The 26,243-nt window shown below is 30.2% G+C and overlaps 1 protein-coding gene across 4 annotated transcripts; it reads left to right on the forward strand.

Moving 5' to 3' along the window:
- On the forward strand, positions 1–26,243 carry LOC107443312 (fatty-acid amide hydrolase 2-like). 4 transcript variants are annotated; one of them, XR_011637108.1, is made up of 9 exons: positions 1–164; positions 3,189–3,373; positions 7,282–7,501; positions 13,375–13,584; positions 15,345–15,464; positions 16,864–17,018; positions 20,263–20,361; positions 23,658–24,753; positions 25,962–26,243. XR_011637108.1 is itself a non-coding variant. In XM_016057135.3 (8 exons), exons 1-8 carry the CDS (start codon positions 122–124, stop codon positions 24,255–24,257), a joined length of 1,632 nt encoding a protein of 543 aa, XP_015912621.1. In that variant the 5' UTR covers positions 6–121; the 3' UTR covers positions 24,258–26,243. The 4 variants fall into 4 exon arrangements, 2 of the variants coding, with proteins under 2 accessions (XP_015912621.1, XP_042911833.1); XM_016057135.3 differs by having other exon boundaries at positions 6–164; positions 23,658–26,243; XR_011637109.1 differs by lacking the exon at positions 3,189–3,373 and having other exon boundaries at positions 40–164.

Here is a 26,243-nt window from a genome sequence, read left to right on the forward strand (position 1 = left end):
TCCGGGTCACAGATTGTGGTGAAAACAAAAAATTGTTTTTTATCTTCTTCTCACATTTGTTTTGGACTGTTAGAGAGTGAGAAAGAGTTTTGTTTTAGTGTTTACTGTTTCGGAACACAAAATGGATAATTCTCTAAGAATGCCCTATAGTACTGGTTATGGGGGTAAGACGTTTTTTCTTCTAACATTTACCAGCGATTGTATATTATTTTGATTGTAGTTACAGCGCCTTTCCAAATTATGATACTCACTATAAAGTTCTATGTAAAATCTTAATTATCAGGTTCATACTATACAGCTTTATTGATTTTACGTGACTGAAACCGGTTTGCACTTCTTTACGTTCGTGTATCAATGGGNAATGATTGTATATTATTTTGATTGTAGTTACAGCGCCTTTCCAAATTATGATACTCACTATAAAGTTCTATGTAAAATCTTAATTATCAGGTTCATACTATACAGCTTTATTGATTTTACGTGACTGAAACCGGTTTGCACTTGCTTACGTTCGTGTATCAACGGGTTAAAGGAGACGATATATAATATAAATGAGACGATTGAATAAATTGGACGATATATTATATAAATACAGAATATTTATTATATCAGGTATTATATTAGTCTATTATAATAATTAGACCAAATTATTAAACGCACTGGAGTGTTTTAACAATTGCATATTTTGCACAAGTAGGCAATACTCTTATATTTAAACATAAATTAAATGATTTTTTATAGAGAAGACTTTTTTATATACTTCCCATTTGTATTTATTTTTAGCGTATTGCATTACAATGCTAATCAATTAATACACGAACGTAAACAAGTGTAAACCGCGTAAAAGCGCTAAAGTTGTAGAATATCACCTGATAATTAAGATTTTACATAGAATCTTATAGTGAGTCTAATTATTTGACCATGGACTGTATAATCATAATAGTTATAATGAAGATAATTTGTATTTCTTTCAAATATTTACCAGAAAAATAAGTATTTAAGACTGAGAAATAGTATCGTTTTTATCCAGTTTTTATTTGTGTTCAATGCGTTTGGTATTTAAGAATGATAAACTTTTATTTGTACGATATTTTCCCTCCTATTTATTTGAATAAAAGTAATTTGGCATCAGAATAAATATTTTTTTAAGAAAAAAGAAACGTTCGGTATGAAAAAAAAATCAGCACCAAAATCTAAGACGCAATAAAAGGGGGAAATGTTTGTATTTGGCTGTAGAATTAGGCCGGAACACGGCAGGTATGGTGATCGTTTAGTTTATTGGTACGATATATATTTGCAGGCTTGTTTGCTCAATTAAGCCTTATAAAACTTTGTAAAAGAAATTAAAATTATAGAATTTATTGAATAAATAATCCCTAGAAACTTAAACGGCAAGATTGGCTTGATTAAAAACTTCAATCTGTTCAGTGGGGTGAAATTCAATTTCGACAATGCCGAAATTAAATCCCGCTCTGTCACGTCACTTCATCTTGATGCCCTGGAATCTTTCTTTATTCATATGAATGCCGATTTCCTTGTTAATGACGATAGTTCAGCACCACCTCTCCCCAGAGCGTCACCCTGATTTACTCCTCTCTGCCACTGTGGTTTATCTAGTTAGGGTTTTCATCCTTCGTTCTCTCTCGGCTACTGTGGTTTTTCTAGTTTTGTTTCGAAATTTCATTTTTAGATTTTTTTTTTGTCTTCACCATTGCGTTTTATATTGAAAATCGCGTTTGTTTCATTTCATTCACGTCATAATTGACGAATATGACGTGATTCTCTTTTCAAGACATAATTGTCTTGAAAATGGTTGCCTTTTAAAAAATACGTAATTTTCAGTTTTTAGTTAATAAAAAAAATAATAAAATAATCAGACTAAAAGAAGGATGAAATTTTTTAAATAATTAATTTCTTTGATAAAATAAAAACAAGCAGTTAATTTGATTTAATATTCAATAAACTTAATTTGATAGTATCAGATATGTACTGATCACTCTTTCTTAAAGTTCACGCCTAATCGATATTTTGTATTTTACTAGAAGCAATTACAATAAAAGAACAACAGCAATTGGAATTAATAAAAATAAGTTAACAAACTAATCAATTTTGGAGTATTTGAATGAGTGTTTCAATAAAATAATTATTCGTAATTTATTCAATTCAGTATAATTTAGTTTTCACAGACATAAATTAATAAAGAAATGAAAATTTGAACAATAACAAAAATCTTTGTTTTGTTAATGGCAAATCCTGAAATTAATTTAAACCAAATCCTTTTTTAGAATGGACGATATTAAAGTGAACATTCCTAATTTGGTACCAGCATCTTTTTTTTTCCTTCTTACTTATTTCTTTTTTGACCGAGTCAAAGTGTTTACAAATAGTTTTAAATAATCCAATGTAAACCGGTATAATTTATCGAAAAATTTAAATTATACAATTTGAAATTTTGTGTTTGTTTTTGTTTAATGTTAAAATTTCAAATAATCTAATTTAAAATTTTATTGTTACAAACAGTAATAATTTCTCGCAAAATTTTAAATAATTCATTTGAAAGTTTTTTTTCCTTCTATAAACTGTAATAATTGATATTAAAAAGTATTACTGCAGTATACCGCTGAAAGCCAGAAATCTTGGTGATTAAGGCTCCACCATTTCTTGACAAATGATAGCAATGTGTGCAACATTGCTCACAGACCGCCTTTACTTCGCTGACAAACTGTAAACATAAATTCTAAGTAGGCACCCAGCCATCGTCAGGGCTTCACAAAGACAGTTCACTAATTTAACCACTTAGCCATCTCGGCTCAATCCCTTATTGCAAAATTTTATATAATTTTATTTAAAGTATGATCTTTATAAACCTTAGATATTTATAGGAAAAATTTAAATAACTAATTTGAAAATTTCCTCTCTATAATGCCTAATAGCTTCATGTAAAATTTCATGTTTCGATTACAATTATTGTTATTTAATTGTTATAAATTGTTATTAATTGAAAGGGAGGGGTCAAAAAGGAATAAAAATATACTCCAATAATGTTTCTTAAACCAGTAATTTTTTAATTAGTATCAATTTCCAGTAATTCTTTAATTTTGTGTATCTTTGTTTTTTTTTGAAAAAGCCTATAACACGGAAAAAGATTTTTAAAAATATTTTTATAATGACTATTTATTTATTTGCAGAGATTGATTTTGTGGTTAGAATTGTTTTGAAAATCCTGAACTTTGTTCGCTTCAGTGTCGACTACGTCTCTGATATCGTTTTTGATTGGTATTACAAGGGGAAACATAAGAAATTACCGCCGATAAAAAATCCACTTATACTTGATCCGGCACATGTTTTAGCGGAAAAAATACGCAGAAGAGAAGTAAGAATATTTATTATTTGTTATGTACATTTTTTGTTGTTGACAAGGTTGTTCGTCAAAACTCTTTTCGCCAAGGAAAATTTCAAACAAATCCCAATTGGAGGTGTCATATCCCTTAAACGCAGATCAATAAAGGGTGCACCCTCTGCCTTTTATAAATATTTTTCTGACCCTCTAATTACAGGCAAAAATATATTTTGGTATTTTTTAGTAGTAGCAAACAGCCTAATAGCCAGTTAAAACCGTAAAAAAATCTGTTAGATTATAGGAATTACATGTGTACGGAAATGTGAAATTCAAAAAAATTAGTTTGGAATTTCTTTTCATTCATATCAAAAAATATGGCAAGAATTGATTTGTAAGTTTTAAAAAATATCAAAGATGAATAACTGTTTCTCTTAGATGTATTTAACTGCAAATAATTGCACATTTGAAGAAAAAAAATATGTTGTTTAGAAGTGAACCTTGTCTGGAAGATTTTATAGCAGAGAAAAACGCCGGTGTATCATGCTGTATTTCATGACCATAAATTATTAAAACGTTAAATATAATATTTTTCACTTATTTTGACCTAAATTAATACAAAATACGGAAAAAAGTATGAAAAATATATTTAATAAAATCTCCACGTCAGTTGGTTAGGGTCGACGCAAATCCCTAATTTCAAATAATATAAAAGAATTCGCGGAATTCGAAAAAGACTCTACATCAAAGAGATGATAATTTTAAACTAGCTGAATACCCATTCTTCGTCTGGTGTTAAAATAAACTAAATAAGTATTAAATCGGTGCTGATCAACACTACCAAACGATTCATAAAATTATAGAAGTATAAAACCGACATAAATGATTAAGCTACAATAATTTGCTGCCCTTCGTGGTGGATTGACGTCATTATATTGTGCAGAGAATGTTTTTAGAAGTCCATCTCATCAAAATGAAGATTAACTGTAAGCAATATTATTTGGCATAACGCTGTTGCTGGAAATCAATTCTTGAAATTCGAAAATTACCATAATTAATAATTTTATCCAATCCTTATATCTTTTATAAGAGCCTATAATAGGCATCTCGAGCCTCGATGGCTCAGGAAATGGAGCCTTCCAATGAGGCGAGCCGGATTCGAACCACAGTCGATGCGAATTCCTCATCCGGCTTGCACCAACTACTGTGCTGACGTGAAATATACTCAGTAGTAGACGGATCATGCGTTAGAGTCCCCTTACCGTCAGGCTAACCGTTTGAGGTTCTCGTGGTCTTCCTCTCCATGTAACGCAAATGCGGGTTAGCTTCAACAAAAAGTCCTCCACGAAGGCAAATGTCCCCCAATACTCGATTCAGGAGTTCCCTTGTCTTCTGGATTGGGTTCAAAATTACGAGGCTACAGAGTTGAACATTAGTTGTCGTATACCCATAAAATTAGGTCGGCTGTTCAAAGACGATTATAAAAAATAGGCATCTCAATGCAAAGATTAGTATATTTTGTACCGAAAAAAAAGCACCAATTACCAAAAGTACCTTTTACCAAAACTAATTGGTGTCAATAATAAGACGAATTTTTATGGTTTTCTTGAAATAATAATAGCCTTTTTTCCATTAACTAAGCTTTTCAGAAAAAAAACTCTTTTATTTTTGTTTTAATTTCAATTCATGTCCGATACCAATATTAGTTAAAGTATCATTGATATCAGTAAAGTTTGGAAAATTCTTCAAAATTTTTTATTATCTATTTTTACTTATTACGAATATTCTGGAAGTTGCAACAATATTTTTTCAATCATTTTTGTAGAACTAGTATGGGTTACGTAACATAATTCCAGATTTGAGCAAAATCGGTCGAATCATTCCTGAGAAATTTTCTTTAAAAAAAGCTATTTTTAGAATGCATGTTTCATCACAACACAATCTGTCCTGGAAAATGGTACACCATTTGAGTACACAGTCATTCATTATCTCTGATTTTTTTTAAAAAAAAGAAATCATAAATATTCAAACGAACTGAATTTTTTTTAAAGAAAAAATAATAATAGAAAATATTTTGTGAACAATATAACTAATATATAATCTTTAGGGAGCGATTTTTTTATATATTTCATTTCATTGATAAAAGAGGTTTTTTAAAAAAGAAACAATGAAAAGGGATGTAAATTGCTATAATTAAAAACTGGGAAATTTCGCGCCCTGCTTCCTAACATAAAACAAAAATAATAAAATCTTGTTTTTACCTTGAAGAAAGCTCGCAGGAATGTTTTGGAAACCTTTCAGCTGGCGCCGCACTAAGCATTCGCCATCTCACCAAATGCGATAAAATCGTACATTTAGCGAATAAAATTGCGTTTAAACGAAAGTATTGGCGAATGATTTTTTCCACTGGAAAGAAAAATTAAACTCTATCCTCAAAATGACGTCAAAATGAATTTTTCTAAGCAAATCAGTAATTTTTTATTCGAGAACAGCAACTTTTGGTAGATGTGCTGGAAAAACCATTTAGAATTGTGTCCAAATAATAAAAGCCTGAAACAAACTACCGTAAAATAGTTTTCTACGGGAAAAAAATAAATCGTAAGACATGGTTAAGTATTTGGCGAAAGATTTTCGAAAATGGGCGAATACTTTTGATTGTTGGCTAATGTGCTGGCTAATAATTTGAAATCTTTATCGCGGGCTCTGTTTCGGTGATTATTAGCACATCAGATAATTGGAGTTTTTTTTTTTGACTTCATTCGGGAAGAAAATCTAAATTTAAGTCGAAGATGCCATTTTTTTTGTCCAAATAAATAGTGTAAAGCATGAAAATGAAATAAAAGACACATTTTCTGCAATGAAAAAATAAAATTTCGCCATTAGATGACTATACATATTTTTAAAAAAAATTAATTATAACTAATATAGATGAACTTTCTAAAAAGTTATTGAAAATGTTTTTTTGAAGAATCAACTATAGAAACTGAAAATCAAGAACGTGTGTAGAAAAATGTGCAAGAATTAGGGTGAAATATCTTTCAATCATGAGTTCAAGTATTCGAATATCTGAGTTTAATCAACTCTTAAACTTAGAGTAAAAAATACCAGGCATGCCGCTCAACAGACTGCAGAAGTGCAGTTGAAATTTGACGAGATGAAAAGGATATTTTTATTCATGAACTTAACAGTAGTATTTTGTTTTTTCGAAATTCTAATTTATTCAATAGTTATGGCCATTTTAAATATTTTTCTTTACAAATTTTGTCTCTTTTTTTTTCGTTACATTTTGTTTTGAAGCGTAAAACTATATGACTTAAAAATTAGAAATTACGATGGGGAGATGTGCAAAGAGTGGGGCGGAAAAAAACTTAGTTCGATAATTATTTCGAGAATGACCAAATGTTTAACTTTTTAGTAAAAAACACAATGCGAGCCTATCTACAACTCTCTGAAATGAACTTTACTACAAATTTAACATTCAATAAAATCTCAATTTAACAATTAACTGGTTGTTTCATCGTCATCCTTGCACATTTTTCAATAATTTCACTTTCATTGGAGATATAACAAAATTTAAGTTAAAGTTTAAAATCTAAAGCAATTGGATAAAACCAGAAAAAAAAACGCGTTTTGAATAGGAAATATTTTTAGAATACATAGATTGACTCGAATTGCTCAGATGTTTTTTAAAAAAAATATTATAGTACATTTTTAATTCCTTTCACGGCATTTAATAAGCATTAAAATAATAAAAAAAATATTATAGAACATTGTCGACTTGGATTACCACTACGAGTAAGGGGCTCTAGTGATAACTATCATGAAAATAAACCAAATATAAAATCGTTATTTAATTTTTTCCAAATGAAACAATAATATCGTTGTAGAATTTATTGTTTCAAAAAGTGAATGAATGAGTATAGAAATGAAATATTCCTCTTTAGATCAAAAGTGTTGATGTAGTGAAAGCTTACATCGAACGTATCAGGCAGGTCCATCCAATCGTTAACGCGATTGTGGATGATCGATTTAGTGAAGCGATAGAAGAGGCCAGATACATCGATGAATCATTGAAAGAGAGTAACAAGACGGAAGATGAAATTGCTAGGGAGACGCCATTTTTGGGCGTTCCAGTCACTATCAAAGAATGCATAGCAGTGAAAGGTATGCTTACTTAAAAGGTTTATACTTTTTTTTAAATACATTAGGCAAAAACGGACCACACTGAATAACTTTTAATCCAATGATCGGATCTTCTAGGACTGAATCTTAATATTTCGAGGAGGTGACTCCAAACCTTGGCGTAATTTTATTGTATGTTTAGAGGAGGTTAAGCCTTCATATATATATATATATATATATAAAAGATTTTACTACGAGATAGTAAATGAACTAGTTAAGTTGGAAATATTTTTTATTGATTAAATAAATTTAAACATTGAACAGCTAAGTAAGCTAGCGAATAGATCATATTTACATATTTTTTAATTATTGATATGTCGTGGTAGGTTAAATTTGTGGCTCAGAGGATAGAACGTTCGCCTTCCAATGAGGTGTGTCGGGTTCGAATCCCAGTGATGGCTAATCGATACGAATTTCACATCCCCTTTGCACCAACTACGGTGCTGACGTGAAATATCCTCAGTGGTAGACGGATCATGGTTTAGAGTCCCTTAAACGTCAGGCTAACCGTGGGAGGTTCTCGTGGTCTTCTTCTCCATGTAACGCAAATGCGCGTTAGTTCCATCAAAAAAGTCCTCCGCGAAGGCAAATTTCTCTCAATACTGGATCCAGGACTTTTCCTGTCTTTTGGATTGGGTTCGAAATGACAAGGCTACGGAGTCGAACGTTAGTAGTCGAAAACCCAAAAATAGGATCTGCTGTTCAACGACGGTTATAAAATAAAATTATTAACACTAGCGATATTTTGCGCATGCGCAAAAACGTTCTTTCTCTGAATAAACAAGTCTTTTTGTTCGACGGATTCGAATTTCTAACCCTCAAAATATAGGCTGTAGCCGCAATCTGGGACATATTGTCGGAAAAGCGGTCCAAAGTTTGGAGAGAGGTTTATAGCGAACTTGGGAACTTTTTAAGCGCATGTCCAAGTATTTTGACCTGTACTATCGAAGCCATATTTTCCAGATTACTAGACCCTATATTTTTGGGGTCAGAAATCTACCAAAAGAAAGCATGTTTATTCAGAGAAAGTACCTTTTTGTGTCTGATTTTGTAAATTAAAATACCGTCTGTACTAATTAATTATCTTATTTGAGCTTACTCCCTCAAATCATTAAGATGCAGTCCTAGAACGTAAAGACACTATCACTAAATCAAAAATTATTTAGGAAGGACGATATTTTTGTCGTGTACTGTACATTTATCAAACCTATGTTGTTGATTACCTAAAAAATTTTAATGAAATAAGTACTTTAACGCAAAAATGTTTTTCTAAAAACTATAAGAAAATAGCTTTAAAATAAAAGAACAAATCCTTTAAATTTTCGACGCCATATTTTATTTTTGTACTTTTTTTTAAAAAAAAATTATAAATCTGCTTTTTTAAATTTGATAAGAAAAATAAAGTAGTAATTAACATAAGTATGTAATTTATGAAAAAAAATGTAATATAAATAAATATCTTATAAAGATGAATAAGAATTTATGAATCTTCAAGTTTATTAGATGCAAAATTTGCAATAATTTGAAATGAAAATATATTATTTTAGTAGCAAAAATGCTTTCAATTTGTAAAAGATATCAATCAAAATTGATAAACTATAAAAGGAAAAGAAAATATTTAAAAAACTCATTATTATTAATTATTATTTTATCATTAGATAAAAAAATAGCAAAAAATTCTAAAAATCTTCCTATGAAATTAAAAAATGGCGAAAAAGGCATTTATCAGCAGCAGCTTTGATAATACTGTGAAATCTTTAGGAAAGACCACCTCTGTGACGCGTCCTCCTCCGTTTGCCACCACTTTTGGGAGGGATGGAATTTTTCCATAAAATTCCCCAGCTACCGGGCAAACCTCTGCACCAAATTCGGAAAATGTCAAATAAAGAAACACAAAAAATATCAAAACAAAAAATATTAACGAAAAAAAATGTAGATTCAAATGTATTCGAAATATTTGTGGGAGACTCTTACTTTGAGAATTTTTTTTTGACCATACAACCTCATGTTGCAGTCTGAGTGCACTAAAGACTATCAATGCTATTTAGAATTGAAAGTTAAATTAGGGGAAAAAAAGTTAGTTCAGAAAAAACTAAATATCTCAAACAAACAGTCCTAAAGCCGGGATAACCTCGTTGGTAGGGCACGTGGCCCATGCCCAAGCAGTCGTGGTTCGATCCCCGAAGATTCTCCGTGTAGTAAATGGTGATTGACGCACGTTGAATCTGTCGAGTCACAAAGTCGTCCATGTTCTCAAAACAAATCATACCTCTAGGTGTACTGTTCCGGGAGTTTCCTTGTCTTCTGGATGGGTTCAAACAACTTGCAAGGCTACGGAGTTGAACATTAGTAGTCGCAAACCCAAAACCTAGGTTTGCGATGGATATATATATATATAAAAACTTCTTGTCATTTTTTAAAGTTAACTCATATTTATGACGTAAAATTAAATGTAAACTTAAACGAAAAACATATTTGTTTATTTATTTAAAATCGTTTTATCGTTTATAATTGGTAAATTTTTGTTTTCACGCATTATTACATCAGTAGGGATCATTTTTATGGACGCTAATTTTACTCATCGATCCGTGTTTTCGTGATGGCAATTGAAGTGTCATTTCCGCTGCAAGAAAATGACTAAAATATAAATTGCTTTCGAAAATTCATGTACCGTCGAACAACATTTTGAAGTCAATGAAAGTGACCCCTAATAACGACCCACCTCCATGATCGGCCATTTTACTGTGGGACAGAGTGTGGTCCTTAAGGAGAGGTTTCACAAAAATTCATTGGATTTTCTAATTGAGTATTGTGATTGGAGTTTTCTTTCTTAAGTAAATGAATGACTTTTAAATAGGAAAATAAGATTTTTTTATTGTCTAAAGGTAACACTCGTAACCCAGTTTTGTCGAGCGTCATTTTTTTAATTTTTTTATTTATTTTAGTGGCACATTTTTTAAATTTTTTATTTCGTTTTATTTAGGTAGCTCCTATTTTTATGAGCAAGATTTGAATTCTAAAAACATGAAAATTCTGTGAGTCATAAAATACAGTTTAAGTCCATCATAATGTTCAAAACAGCAGGTGGGATGGTCGTTACAGCGTTCAAGCAAAAACACCCTATTTAATGTTATATAAATGATGGGATAAAAAAAAGCGTAATTGTGAATACTAAATCGACGTAATTGGAGTAATTGTGAATACATTTGAATAACCATCTGGTCAGAAGGGGAATAATCGGGATATTTAAAAATAAAAGAAGATTGTTTTCTTTCGTAAGTAAGATAATTTGGCCAATGGTCACTCACGCAGGTTTTCTTCATAAACTTAAAGTGTCAAAGCAAAACAACAACCACGAATAAATTATGTATTTATCGCAGAAATGGCTATTCATAAGAAAAGTGAATAATCCCAATAGCAAAGTACAGAAATAGACACAGTTTTAATTACGGTACTATAGACAAGAAGCTTAATCAGTGTTGAAACACCAAATGATGATTTATTTGTTGGTCAGATACTGAGGAGGGTTTTTGTTTATGGAACTGAAACTATAGTATGTCCGTTTCTATACTTCATTCACGTTGATTTTTGCTTTTGTCTTCTGAACACATTCTTTCTGAAAGTTAAGATTGTGGGAAGGAAATAAGGTGAAATGTTTTCCGTTTAGAACTTTTTTTTACTTACACCAGATATAAATGTTTCTTCCATTTTGCCCTTTTTGTCGTGTAAAATATTGTGAACTTAAATATTTGGAAAATATACCTTTCTAAAATATTCCTGTATTTTTCAAATTAGCTTTACTTTAGCATTTTTTATTTCAGCATTTCGACTATGACTTGTTAAATTCTCGTAGTGGACTTCTCTTGATATGCTAAACTCGTTACATTACAGTATATAAAAGTTTATATTTTAAATAAGAAGGCTTTTTAAAGCTGAAGTGGTAGGTAAACGAAGGAAATATCCACATTGTGTGCAGAAATATATAGTATCACTTCTTTATAGACCCCTTTTGTGTGGTTGGACATTCATTATCATTTAATTTATGAAACAATATTTAGAAATCATATCATTTTTGTCAATGTTTTCAAATCAAAAGAATTCATTCTAATAATTTATTTGAAATAAATTATTTCAGGTATTGTTTAAAAAATACATTTTCTGGCAAGGTATTCGCAAACATATATATTTATATACCGGATTTAGTATTGTCTAAACAGCCGCTTTGATATATATATTTTTATGAGAAATATAGTGTGGACGTCTGTTTGATATATTTTCAACTCTTTTAGGATATTTAAATGAATGTATTTTGTCGAGTAAGAATAAAAGCCGTTTTCCTTTGTGTAGCGTTAAAACAGAAAAAAATACTTTGTTTATATAACTTCAGTTAAGTGAGGAAAATGTACTATTTTTTTTTTAAAAATATATATAATTTTGAAGGTAACGATCGGGAAGTTCATTATAATTATATCTACTGTACAGTATAAGAAATAACTTTTCATCAAATGATCGGATATTCACGAAAGCCTTTCCTTACGCTAATTCTTCAGTAAAGGCAATATTTTAGGTACGAAATCAGACTCAGAATCTCACTTTTTCTGAATAAACACACATTTATTTCGATGACGTATAAGAATAATTTTTTGTACGACATTATCCTCGGAAAAAGGAATTTCATTGAGGCAAAAAATACAAAATTTCACCGAAATCGGTCGAATAGTTCCTGACAAATGGAATTTAAAAGAATAGTTAAAACTGATTTCTCAGGAAGTATTCTACCGATTTCGGTGAAATTTTGTATTTTGCCATGTAAAATTAGATACTTTAAAATGATGTAAAAAATGGTGCACTTTACGATTCAGAATTTTTTCGATTGTTATTAAATAAAATAATAAATGCTTAATTTGTATGGAATTATCTTCGGATAAATTAATTTTATTGTAAAAATTATACAATTTGTTAAAAAATTTCTCGAGATTTAGTGAAATACACAACAAGTATATTTAGCATTAAGTGGTTAAAACTTAGGACCGCTCTCTTGACAAAACTATAAGGCTTTGATAACTCAGAAATCCGAATCCATCGAAAAAAAGTTATGTTCATTCAACGGAAGTACGTTTTTGTGTCTGATTTCGCAACTTAAAATATCACCCGCAATTATTAATTAGCGCATTTGAGGTCACCCCTTCAAACCATTTAGATTGAGTGAAGATCTGATCAATAGATCGAAAGCTATTCCGGGTACCCCTTTTTTTGCGCAATGTACTTATTTAAGTTACATAAAAAGTAACGGCCTAAGAAAGTGTATCTATCCATAGTTAAAACTTAAAGAAAAAAAAAGTCAAGGAGAGGGAACCGATAAAGAGACACAACTTAAACAGAAACAATCCTTCTGTTGGCTGTTTTCACGAACATGGTTTCAAGAGAATTTCTCTGTTGAATTTAGTTAGTGTGAATAAAGTGTATTATGTTTTGATCCATTTTGCATGTTCTTAATGGGATACTCTCAACTGGAGAAGAAGAAGACCGCTGATTTCGTAACTTCAAATATCGTCCTTAGCCTGTTTGAGATCACTCCCTCGAACCATTAAGATTGAGTCCTAAAACGTGAAGATCCGATCATTAGATCTAAAGTTATTGAGAATGGTCCGTTTTTTCAACGCACTGTATATTAAAAGCAAAATAACTATAGATTGATATATTTTATATATAACATATGTAAGTACTTGCTTAGTTTTTTTTTTACTTGCATAGTTTGCAATTTAATGATAATTTGAAAGACACTTTAGAAATTTTTCTTTTCTTTCTAAAATCGCAGTCTTATTGTCCAGCTCTAAAACAAAACTTTAATATAGGTTGCTTGTATACTGTTGGACTGCCTGCCAGGAAGGGTGTAAGAGCTACTTTTGATGCAGATGTAGTCCATCAAATGAAACAAGCTGGAGCTATACCCATTGCAGTCACCATTACACCAGAACTTTGCCTGTGGTGGGAATCCTACAATACTCTATACGGATATTGTTCTAATCCTTACGATACTACAAGAACTGCCGGAGGAAGTAGCGGTAAGTTCGATTTAAACCATTTCCGTTAACACAATTTTATTTTGGTCACTTCCAATTTTTATTTTTTATTACCCATTGGTAGAATGGGTCATGGTTTGGATTGAATGGCGTCCACACACTTTCCAGCTGTGTTCAAGAGTAATAGTAAGCGGCGCGCATGCGTCGTCATTGCATGGGTTGCTATGGCGACCGCTGCTGCTTCTTTATATTCTAGTCGATTAGAAAGAATGAGTCAAAAATAAAAACATAACTTAGCACATGCAAAAATGAGAAAGTATGTAAAATTTGCACCACTTTCAAACTTATTTTAACATAGACAAAATGGAAATGAATTTTAAAAAAGTTCCTATTCAAAAAGATAGGGTAAAATGTGTGCTATGTAGACTATATCATAAGAACAATGTGAATAAAACACAAATGGAAGTATAGAAAAGAGCATTATAATTAATCTTACAATGTAATATACAATGCAAACATGAGAAAGTATATAAAATTTGCAACACTTTCAAACTTATTTCAACGTAGACAAAATGGAAAAGATTTTTTAAAAAAAGTCCCTATTCAAAAAGATAGGGTAAAATGCGTGCTATGTAGACTATATCACAAAACCAACGTGAATAAAACACAAATGGAAGTATAGAAAAGAGCATTCTAATTAATCTTACAATGTACCTGATAGGAAAAAGGTAGCAAATCTTACCTTTAAAGGCGATGAGTAAGATGAATGACTGAAAATAAGTTCTTTGAAATTAATTAATTTGTGAATGAGCTAAACTAGCATTATTGAAGAAGCATCTTTTTAAGCAATGTAGAAATTTAATGATACATTTTGATAAAACATTTTTACAAGCAGTGAGGAAGGATACACGAAGCGAAAGTGAAATCTGAATTTAGATTTTTTAGTATCTCACTATTTCCATACGTGTGGAAATTTACTCAAATTTAATCTTTTGTACCCTGGGCCTCCTGCCGAACCTCCCTCGTTTTTTAGGTTTCATAAGCAACATCATATAGTTGCTTATGAAAGTGAATAAAGTAGAATTTTCATTTCAGTATCTTGTTCAAACTTGTACTTCTGTCTCCATTGGTTAAACTACTTTGCACGTAATGGTTTCTTTACTTTTACTCTATGATTTTGTGTTTAAATGCTGAATAAGGTTCTTATTTATAGAACCAAAACTATAGTATGTCCTTTTCTCTCATTTATGCTTTAGTAACACTGTTTTGTTTTCAGTCTAAAAAACCTCTTTTTCATTCTAAATGAAGTTAATACTTCAGATCTTAATAATTCATCATACTATGCTTAATTTAATTCGCTAATTCTCTGTTATTAATTTCAAAAATATTTTATGAAATTGAGCTCATAATTTAATTTATTTAAAAAAAAGTTTGAAAAAAATATTTGAATAAAAAAGCAAAAACGATGGCAAGTGCTTGGTTTTTTCTACTCATATATTGCAGCCAACAATTTTTTTTTTAAAATTATTTTTCTATAAATTTGTATTGATCGCAATAAATGGTTTAAATATTATGAATAGTACAAAAATTTAAATAAATTAGTATGAATAAAACAAAATAAACATGATCAGTGTTATATCTAGTATGTGATGGTCATAATTATTATAAATAATAAAAGAATAAAAAAAGTGCTAAAGTGATTAATAAAACTGATTCTCCTAAAATATTACTTGTTTATGTATGTTATTATGTGGTTATGTATTGTATATTATAAATATTTTGTTTTATGTATTGTATATTAGGTGGTGAGGGATGTATATTAGGTTCTGCTGGCTCAGTCATCGGTATCGGTAATGACATTGGTGGAAGCATTCGTATACCCGCAGCTTTCAACGGAGTTTTCGGTCACAAGCCCACAAGAGGTACGTAGTTTCGGACTTTATTCAGAAACCATTACTATATATCAGGATATTCGTCATCATAAATTCGGCAAAACTTGCTTTTCCACCACGTCAGTAAATTCCAACTTTTTACTAACACTTACTGTCTTGGGAAAAGTTATGTTTTGCTGAAACCATACTAACGGAGGGGGGAAAGTGTGGAGAGCGGAGAAATCACGTAGCCCTGAGAGGCTATTTAATTTAAAAATACTATAAGTACTCATTTAAGCTACCTCTCTCAAATAAATGAATTGGTTTAAATAATTTTACCCCTTCTTTCTCTTCTGTTATCGAACTTCATTGATCAAAGTTAAAGAATATATTCACAGTATCATATTGTATGAACATGAATTTTGCGAGCTCTCATGAGCATAGGTTTTCGAGTAGTCAGTACATTATTATTACTAGCGTTCAATATGGAATTCAGTGCATACAATGCACCTTAAAAAGAGTATTTAACTGGGGCCGACGATTGGAGAAATCAATTGTAAAAAAGGAATTACAAAGTAAGGTTTGCTGCCTCTGCTTAGGATGTTTGATAATTTATACTCATCAAAGTTACAATATTATATAAAAAAGGACTATATCAACAGTTCAAAGTATATCGTAGTTCATCAGAGTATTATTTTCGAGTTTTTCTCTGTGAGCATATACTAAGTTAACTCAAAAACAATGCTTTTAAAATAAATATCCTTTATTACTACAAAAGAACTACATTAGAACTACAAAAAATTTGCGGAATTCTTAGCGGAAGAGTTCACTTTTCATAGCGAGGGAGATTTTAAGCTAATTTCTCTTGCACTGGCCTACCATTCCGATTTTTTTTTTCTTTTACTACGATTGAAAGCTTTTTAAATAAGTAACATTTTTTTTTTATTTACTCTTTACAATACGCTGGATTAAGTTTTCTTTCTCCCTTTTCTCTTTCGCTTTTTTTTCTTCTGTCGGTTGCCTGTTTAGGCAGTGGGGGTGCGATTGTTCCTCTTTCGTTTCGACATTCTTTATATTCTTCCCCTAAATAGCAGGAATATACTCTACCGATTTACTTTACTCTCACTTTGTACATACAACTCGTGATGGGAGATTTATAGCAAAAACATAATGGTGGTAACATTTCGTCAAGTGTTGAGATAATATAACTTCATTACAAAACTGGCTTTCTTTCATTAAATTTTCTCTAATCTATTCTTAAAAAAAAACGCATGTTATTTTTTTGTTAAGGGGAGATACAATCTAATACCGAATATTTCTTTCGTGTCCTTTTATTTTCATTTTATAAAATTGCATTTTAAAAACCATGTTTAATCTCAGCATATATATATTTTTATACATATATTTTTTAATGAAGCATTATTTAACAGAATTGTCTAATTATTTATAGGCATCGTGTCCAATACGGGTCATTACCCGACTCCTGCTCCATCGTTGCAAACGTTTTTGATGACCGGACCCATGTGCCGATATGCTTCTGATTTATTACCCATGACTAAAGTTTTGGCTGGTAATAACTCATCTAAGTTGAAATTAGATGAAAAAGTAAGTCAATATCTATCTGAACTGAACATTAAATGACCTTTTGTGGTCAGCCTTACAATTAATTTTGAGTATCAACAAAATATGACAGCAGAAGAGAACAAAACAATTACATAAATAAAAGAGATAAAGAGATTACGTGAAAAAATTCAAACGATAGGTTTAAACGATTACGATTAACGATTACGTTTAAACGATAATTTTACTAATTACTTTCGTTTCATTAGTTTCTAATAAAAAATAAAAAAGACTTTGCTTGTTTAAATCAGTATTTCCCAAACTTATGACTTTTGAGTACCCTTTCTAAATTTTTCGTAAGGCTGTGTACCACTAATAAAGAAATGAATCTATTTTTTTAAAACTCTGTTTATTTTTATTTCTTGGTTCAAGGTTGTGTTAATGAGTTTATTTGCATCATTGAGAAGGATGATATTGTTTTTGCTGTGATAACAGGATAAATATTATATTTTATAAAAATAATCAAAATAAATAGAATTTATTGTAAAGATTTACTATAAAAAAATTGCACGAAAGTTAAAAATCACAACTGGCTGTTGACACCACTAATTATTAACTGTTAACTCAGCAAAAATAGAAAAATACGTAATCGTAAATTTCCATGGCTAGTTCTGTTTTTAAATAAAAAAATTTGAAATTTTCGTTTGTTGCAAGATATTTCACTTAAGAACGCGTACCCTCACTGCGCTGGGGTACGCGTACCACACTTTGGGAAACACTGGTTTAAACAATTATATCTAAGTGATATTTGTCTTCTAAACTAAATCTAAATCTTAAAAAAAATGAAAAGAAATATATCTATATAACTTATGATTGAATATTAAAAAAATAATTGTGTGAAAATTATTAGTGGAAGAGAGAGGAATAGAGTTCTCATCTCCCAATAAGGTTACCTAGATTCAATGTCAGAGATAGTTGGTGGATACGAACTCACCAGGCCGAAGTAAAAAATGGTGGTAGACGGATAAGGGGGTTATAATCTTCTTGCCATCGGGTTACTCATAGGCGTGTTTTCAAAGCTTTCCTCTCCATGTAACTCAAATGTGAGTTAGTTCGAAAGTGTCAAAATGTTAAAAAATGTCTTCTACGAAAGTTTCTTTGTCTTAATACTTGATCCAGGACTTCCCTTGTCTTCTGGATTGGATTCAAAATAACAAGGCTACGGAGTTGAACATTAGTAGCCGCAAACCCTAAATTGGGTAGATTGTTCAACGACGGTAATATAATCATAAAGTTTTATAGAGCGTTCGCCTTCCAACGAGGTGAGCCGGGTTCGAATCCCGGCGATGGATGATCGATACGAATTACATATCCGATTTGCACCCATCACAGTGCTAACGTGAAATATCCGCGGTGGAAGACGGATCATGGGTTCAAGTCCCCTTACCGTCATGTTAACGTGGTCTTCCTCACCATGTAACGTAAATAAGGGTTCGTTTCATCAAATAAGTTCCCCACGAAGACAAATTTCTCCTAATACTTGATCCAGAAGTCCCTTTGTCTTCTGGGTTCGGTTCAAAATGAGAAGGCTACGAAGTTGAGCCTTAGTAGCCGTAAACTCAAAATTAGGACGGCTGTTCAATGACGGTTATAAAAAAAAGGAAAAAATATTCATCTAGTATTTTTGTAATAGGTTCAAAAAATTAAGTAAAAAATTATGCTATTACATAACTTTTTTAAAGCTTGGTGAAAAAAGAAAACCAATTCGTTCAAATTGAAGACATAAAGCTTTCATAAATGTCAAAATTGTCCTTATTATTATTCGAGTTGAATGACGCTAATTTTTTCTTTACATTTTTGTACGTGCCCCGTTATCAGACTATGAAATCTAATAGCTAATCTTTTTTTTTTTAAATTATTGTTTAAATGTGCATTTGAACTTTCGATTGTTGCCTTTTTTAGTTTCAATGTTTAGTTCTTGAGTTTATACCATAACACATTTTATTTTGATGGAAATAAGTAGTCGCAAACCCTAAATAGGGTCCGATGTTCAACGAAGGTGACGAAATAAAAAAAATAATAAGATTGATTGAAACAATTGATTGATGGATGCAATTTTAATGAATTTAGAAAATTAACATTTACTTAAAAAGATAAATATGATTTGCCTGTTTTGCACAGACTCCTATCCACGGATTTCCCCGAATTGGATTTACACATAATAAATATTATATAAATTAACAAAGAAGAATTTAGTAAATTTATTAATAATAGCATACAATGAACTCAATGATTTTAGAACTTAATTACATTAATTGGGTATCCATTGTCTTTTAATCAAATTTTGAAAGAGTTTGTCAATTTGTTTTTTGGATAAATAAACATTTCTACTTATTCTTTTAATTCTATACATTTGATTAAAAATGGTATTTCAATAAATGTTTGCAATGATTAGAATTCCAAGAAATGAGTTTATTTGCATTAAAATGAAAATAATTTCTTTCATCACATTAATCAACAAAGCAGATATTTTCTTCCTTTTTAAGGGCTAAATCCCAAAAATTAAAATTGATATTATAATCATGATTACGAAGCAAATAAATTTCTCGGGGTAAATATTATATATAATTTACTTTCTATTTATTGCTTGATATATTTTATTTCGTAAATATTTTTTACTTAATTTGTTCTATTTTCGTTTTAATTTTTTTGAGTGCTTCTCACACTGTATTGATATATTTTGCTTTGGCTATATTGATTCAATATTAGAAAACACTTCTTTTTGCGGATATAATCGTGTGAGCTGATGTAGAGAATATATATTTTCATTATTTTGTTTTCTTTCTTTTTATTATTTTTTCTGAATAATTTTTTTTTATTATTTTTGAAAACTTTTACTTTAATAATTTTTCTTCTCCTCTTTACATTAATCTTTATTATTTTACATGTTTTCTCTATATTTCTTTAAACTTATTATTTATGTATATGTTAGTAATAGATAGCAGAAAATAGAATAAAAAATTACTGTTCTGGACAATAATCACGTGTGATTTACATTCAAACGACTTGGGATTTTGTTTACTGAAATCTGGTGCAAATCAGGTGAATAAATGCTTAAATATGAAAAAGATAGCAGGAGTCAAATTCTTTTAAGTTTCTCTAAATCAGTTAAATTTCTTTGCCAGTTTTTTTAAAATATAAATAAGAACAAATACTAAATCTCAAAAAAGTGTGTTCTGTATGTTTTTCGCTTTGATTGCTAATTTCATATTTTCTTTTTGTTTCGTAGGTTAATTTTCGAGAAATGAAAATCTATTACATGGAAAATGAAGGAGGAAATCCTTTAGTCTCTGCTGTAAATCCTGAAATAATAAATGCTCAAAAGAAGGTAATTTAAAACGTTTTTAATAATAAGTGATGAGAAGAAATTAAACTGAAAATATTTTTAATATCAAGTGCTCAAAAGAAGGTAATTTAAAAACTTTTTAATAATAAATGCTCAGAAGAAACTAAAATGAAAATATTTTTAATATCAAGTGTTCAAAAGAAGGTAATTTAAAAACTTTTTAATAATAAATGCTCAGAAGAAATTAAACTGAAAATTTTTTAATCTGAAGTGTTCAAAAGAAGGTAATTTAAAACTTTTTTTAATAATTAGTGCTCGGAAGAAATTAAACTGAAAATATTTTTTATATCAAGTGTTCAAAAGAAGATAAATTAAAACTTTTTTAATAATAAATGGTCAGAAGAAATTAAACGGAAAATATTTTTAATATCAAGTGCTCAAAAGAAGGTAATTTTATAGTTCCTAAAAATAAATTCGCACAATAAAAATAATTTAAACTCATTTTAACAATAAATGTTCAAGGTTATGCTTTCAACGTGTTGAAATTGCCTCATAGAACGAGAGAATTCGGTTAGTCTATCAAAGATTATTTAAGGGTTCTTTTCTTTCGCTCATCGTTTATTAGTTTTAAGAAATACTAATAACGTGATAATGATAATAATGTAAGAATAATTTACTGTCTAACTAGTATCTATTTTATGAAACAAAGTAGACCTAAAAACAGAGAAAAACAAAGTAAAAGATAAGCTGTTGTGTCGTATGAGTAGAAAAATTCCTTACATTTTTACTTTTTTCGTGTCTAGACGAAAAAGTAAAAGATTTAAAATAATTTTATTGAATGATTTATGAATTTCTTTCGAAAGAATCAAACACAAAACAAAGACGAAAACGAATGTAAAATTCTATGCACGAAAATAATTTTAAATTAAGAACTTAGTAACGTTTTTTTCTGCTTTACGCTTTTTATTGGGTAATAATTGATATAATCCTGTTTAAACCTAATGCAAGAATTCTAAAAAAAAAGTTTTAAGATGTTTTTTCAGGTGGAATAAAAAAAGTAAATCAATTGAGAACTTTTTATTTCTGAAACAGCTCAAAATGCGTGTTTAAAAGATGTCAAATTCAAAATGCGTGTTTCAGAAAATGGACATAGCATTTGATTCGGTTTTTCAAATTACTCTTGTGAAAATTGTTCTTTATTTTTCAAATAAATCCATAATTTGATGCCCATTTTTTTTAATCACTTAGAATATTTTTACTTTCAACTAGTTTTTTTTTTGTGGAAAGATATTAAATGTTAGCAGTTCTTTTTACAAGGTTTCTAAGGGTCTTATTGAATTTATAATGGTGGAATTAATTCGATGGAGTCAAAATTTAGATTTATCGTTCTGTGTACTGAATACGAAGATATCATTGAAAAGTGTCTGTATCCAATAACACCGACCCCAGGGCTGTCTCAATTTTTTTAAACACGCATTCAGGGTTGTCTTAAATTTTTTAAACACGCATTCAGACCTGTGACCGATTTCTTAAACACGCGTCTTGAGCTGTGTTCATTTTTCAAACATGCATTTAGTGCTGTGTCCATTTTCTTAAAGAATGTATTTTGAGCTGTGTCCAGAATGTCCACTGACGAAGTAATTATTTTTTTGTCCCACAAAACATAAACCTTGGGAGGAAAATCTCTTTCGTGATGAACTTTTATCATCTAAAACTTTTAGATTGCATTCACTTCTCGCTAGAAATCAGATTTTTTTTTAAATTTTAAGTTAAACTAATTTGAAGTGAATTTAAGCATTCATTTGCTCTTATTAACATGAAAAACGATTGCTGATGTGACAAGAATGCATTCGCCAGAAATCAGAGTTTTATTTTAAGTGAAACTATTTTTAGGTCATTTTTAATCTCTTATTTTCTTTTAATAACCTGGATTGTCATTGATTAGATTTTGAGACATTTTTTTTCCTCCTCAATATATTAATTTAAGACGGACAGCCTGCATAATTGTTTTTGGAATTATAAAAATATGCATTTAAGAGGATAATTATGAAGTACTCTGTATACTATAGGAATACTTTAATAACCACATAAGTACCCAGTAAATACCCTAATGATCGAAACTGTAAGCTTAGGTAATAGCAGTTTTATCGATACAACGATTTGGCAACCAAGTCTGCCCACCAAATCATTAAATTTCGTTAAGTTTCGTCGCTGTTCGTGGATGAAAGTTTCAGAAATGATCATTGGAATCATTGTAGTGTATCTACCACTACAAAAATGTAATTTCAATTCACTAGTATATAAGACATGTTAACTCGATTCTATAAAAGGGTAGATGAAGGTAGACATTGTCGATACCCAAATAGCAAAATATGGTTTATTTCAACTCAGCAAAAACCTTTTAATGTAAACCAAAAAAAGGTTTGTTACGTGGTTTACGCTTAAACCTTCTAACCTTAAAACGAGATCTATGACAATCTGCTCTATTCTACAAACATTATCTTCATCCAAAACCTTGGAAAGCAACCTTCTATATAGAAACGTTAAATCGAGGTTGACTTTGGGTTTTCAAGCGTGAAAAAACCCTTTAATAATGCTAGTCTCAAGGTGAAAACAATCTTCAATCTAGGTAATTATAAGGTTTCTTTTCGTTAGGCTTGTTTACTTAGCGAAAATCCACCTTGTCTTGTAATTTTAATGGTGGGGATTTAATTATCGACTAAGTCAACTTTCATCTATCAAAAGGTACCTCGTGATAGAATCAAGTTAACATGTCTTATATACTAGTGAATTGGTATTTAATATTTATAGTGGTAGTTACGCCACAAATGCAATTTGATCCTATCGCTAGTATGACGTCAGCAGCTAAAATGTCATGATGGACCTAACAATACGTTTTAAAAAAGCTTTAAAAAAATAATTTTTAATCCTTTTAAGATGAAAGGTTTAAAACTGCAATATTTATGCTTTATTGAAAAAAAGGTTTTCAGTGCAAACATTTTCGTGACAATTAAAGGAAAATTCCGACACAAGGTTGTCGTAAGGTTTACATGTTTTCTGGGAAAACTTTTGCAAACAGTTCGCCATTGGAAAGCTGAAACAAATGTGGCGTAGCGCATGAAATTTTGAATCATTTACATACAGTGATGGGAAAAATAACTCAAAATTAAATTTACAAAACAAAGAATCATACATTAGAGCATAAACTTAGCTACCTCAAGAAGGAATTTTCCCCCAAAGCTTAGAAAGTGGTTAGCACTGGTTCGCACAGTTCCTAATAATGCGTCCTACAATTATGAATTTTATATTACACTATTAATGTTCTGCCTTCATTTCAGGTTATGGAGTACTTCAGGGATACCTACGGAATAGCACCCACTAAAGTTCAAATACCAAACATGCACCACAGCTTCGTAATGTGGTCAAAGGTCATCACTACCTCTGGATTCAAACCGATCACCTACGAAATGACCAACAGGAGAGGACATGCAGACCTCTTTGTGGAAGTCTTCAAATGGCTGATTGGAGTCTCAGACCACATCTTTCCCGCTCTGTTATCCGCTGCTGTCAACAAGATATGGGTACCTAAAGACGAAAAAAAGGCATCCAAATATTACGAGATGATGCAGAACATGGAACAGCATTTTGAGAATTTTCTTGGCGAGGATGGCATCTTCATATACCCAACGGGATCCGACTTGGCGCCATTTCACGGACAGCCGGTGCTTAAACCATTCAACGTTTCGTACACGTGCGTTTTTAATTTATTGGGTTTGCCCGTCACTCAGTGTCCTGTCACTTTGAGCAGGGATGGCATTCCTGTTGGATTGCAGATTGTGAGCGGACTTTATAACGATCATCTCACTATTGCGGTTGCTGAAGAAATTGAAAAATATTTCGGCGGATGGGTTTGTCCAGCTTCAGAGGCTTTCTCATAAAATATGAGACACATTTATCAAAATCTTCAGGCTTTTTTGGTGAAAAACATTTAGTGGGCAACAACATGTGTTTGTGCTGCCATCAAGACGAAATTCAAGAAACTTAAAAAGTATAAACAACAATTCAGAAAGAAGTGTGGCTTATCACTATGTTGCCCCTAAACCCTCACATGATGAGGAGCTTCTGATAATCTCTGGAATTCGAATCGCATCGAAACTACGAACATTCTACTTTCTATAGCAACTAATGTGATTTGTATATATCTCTGTCATACGTGTGATTCGTTTTGCCATTTTGTTTATTCTAAATAACTGGTCTCTTATGAAACAAGTTGTATTGATACTTTCAGGAGAAAGATTAGTTTATACAACATGATCAATAACATTCAACAGATTATCTAAATAACTGGACTTATCTCTGAAACAAGAAGCATTGGTACTTTCAGTAGTTTCTTTACTCAAATCTATGGAATATTAAGGAAGATATTCAGAAAGCGTTTAGATGACATCATATAATTATCAGTTGTTACCAAGAGGCATTTAAAACAATTGCCATTTTTTTCCTCATTTAATAACACCTTCATGATATTAACATTGATAATAATTCCCCAATATATTGATAATAATTTTTTAAATTAAATGTTACATAGCTGTACAAAGCTTTTGGAAAAAAAAATTTAAGAATTTAGTTTTTATGGGTCATAATTATGATTCATTTGATGCATAAAATATTTTTTCATAAATTTTAGAGCAAATTAAGATATTTAAGGGTGACTACTATATTTAAAGAATAATTTTTTAGAATATTTCGTTAAAAAATAGTCTAGAATGTATTGGGCATCCTAAAACGGAGGAATCAATGAAAGAAAAATGAAAGAGAAAATGTGAATTAAAGAAAATCGGAAGGTAAAAAAACAGTTAAAGAAAAATGAAAGAGATAATGTGAATTAAAGAAAATCGGAAGGGGAAAAATCAGTTAAAGAAAAATGAAAGAGATAATGTGAATTAAAGAAAATAGGAAGGTGAAAAATAAATTAAAGAAAAACGGAAGGGATAAAAACAGAAAGAAGGCGTGTTCTCTTTAGAAAACCAGAATATTTAGCATCGCCAAGTTTCCAAATTAGTTACGAAATTTGTCAACAGATGTAGTTACTGGAAAAAATTATACATTTTTACCATTTACATCTACAACTTGGTGTAAAGAATAAAAATAATAGACTTCTAAGTAAATAAATCAGTTATAAAGGTCTGACACGTATCAGATAATGCTTTATTATATTTCTAAATTAAAGCGTATTCTTATGACAAAGCTTGTAACTAATTTGGAACATTTGTAAAAATAAAGAAAGTATTTCTTCTAAACAAAACGCTTAAAACTGCCCATTTCTGTCTCCTTCCGTTGTGTTCAATTGATTTTTTTAATTAACTCATTGGTAGTTTTTGAAGCAGAAATAAACCCTATTCGCCTAATCTTTGTTACCGATTATGAAACAAGGATTCTTCTGCAATTCTCTAACATTACATTTCCAGTTTAATAAAACATTAGTGAATGGTTACACACATTTTTCTATTAATAAAATATTTTATGAATTTGAGAGGATTTTCGAGAGGAGTTTAGATCAAAAATATGAAAATAAAATTTTTTTTTCTTCAAAATTTCAAAAGTTGGACTTGGCCGCTGCAACGTTTAAGTTTTTGTTTGAGTCTTATGGCTTGAAACGGAGTATTAATGCTTCCGGGTGTTTCTATACATTCTAAAACTTATTTTCCAATTTATTTTAACAACTACTTCTTAATCTCTTCATGTTTGCATATAAATGTTTATAAATCTAAAACTTAGTGCTTTCAGTTGTGTTTCTATCAACTTTTATTTAATATAAATAGTTTTTTTTATTATTATTTGTTACAACGTGTGATTTTGTATATAAATATTGTATTGAATTTTGTATTTCACTGTATTTTTTATTAAACTATGTTCTCCCAGTC

Source organism: Parasteatoda tepidariorum, chromosome 6, assembly GCF_043381705.1.
Source record: "Parasteatoda tepidariorum isolate YZ-2023 chromosome 6, CAS_Ptep_4.0, whole genome shotgun sequence".
NCBI lineage: Eukaryota > Metazoa > Arthropoda > Arachnida > Araneae > Theridiidae > Parasteatoda > Parasteatoda tepidariorum.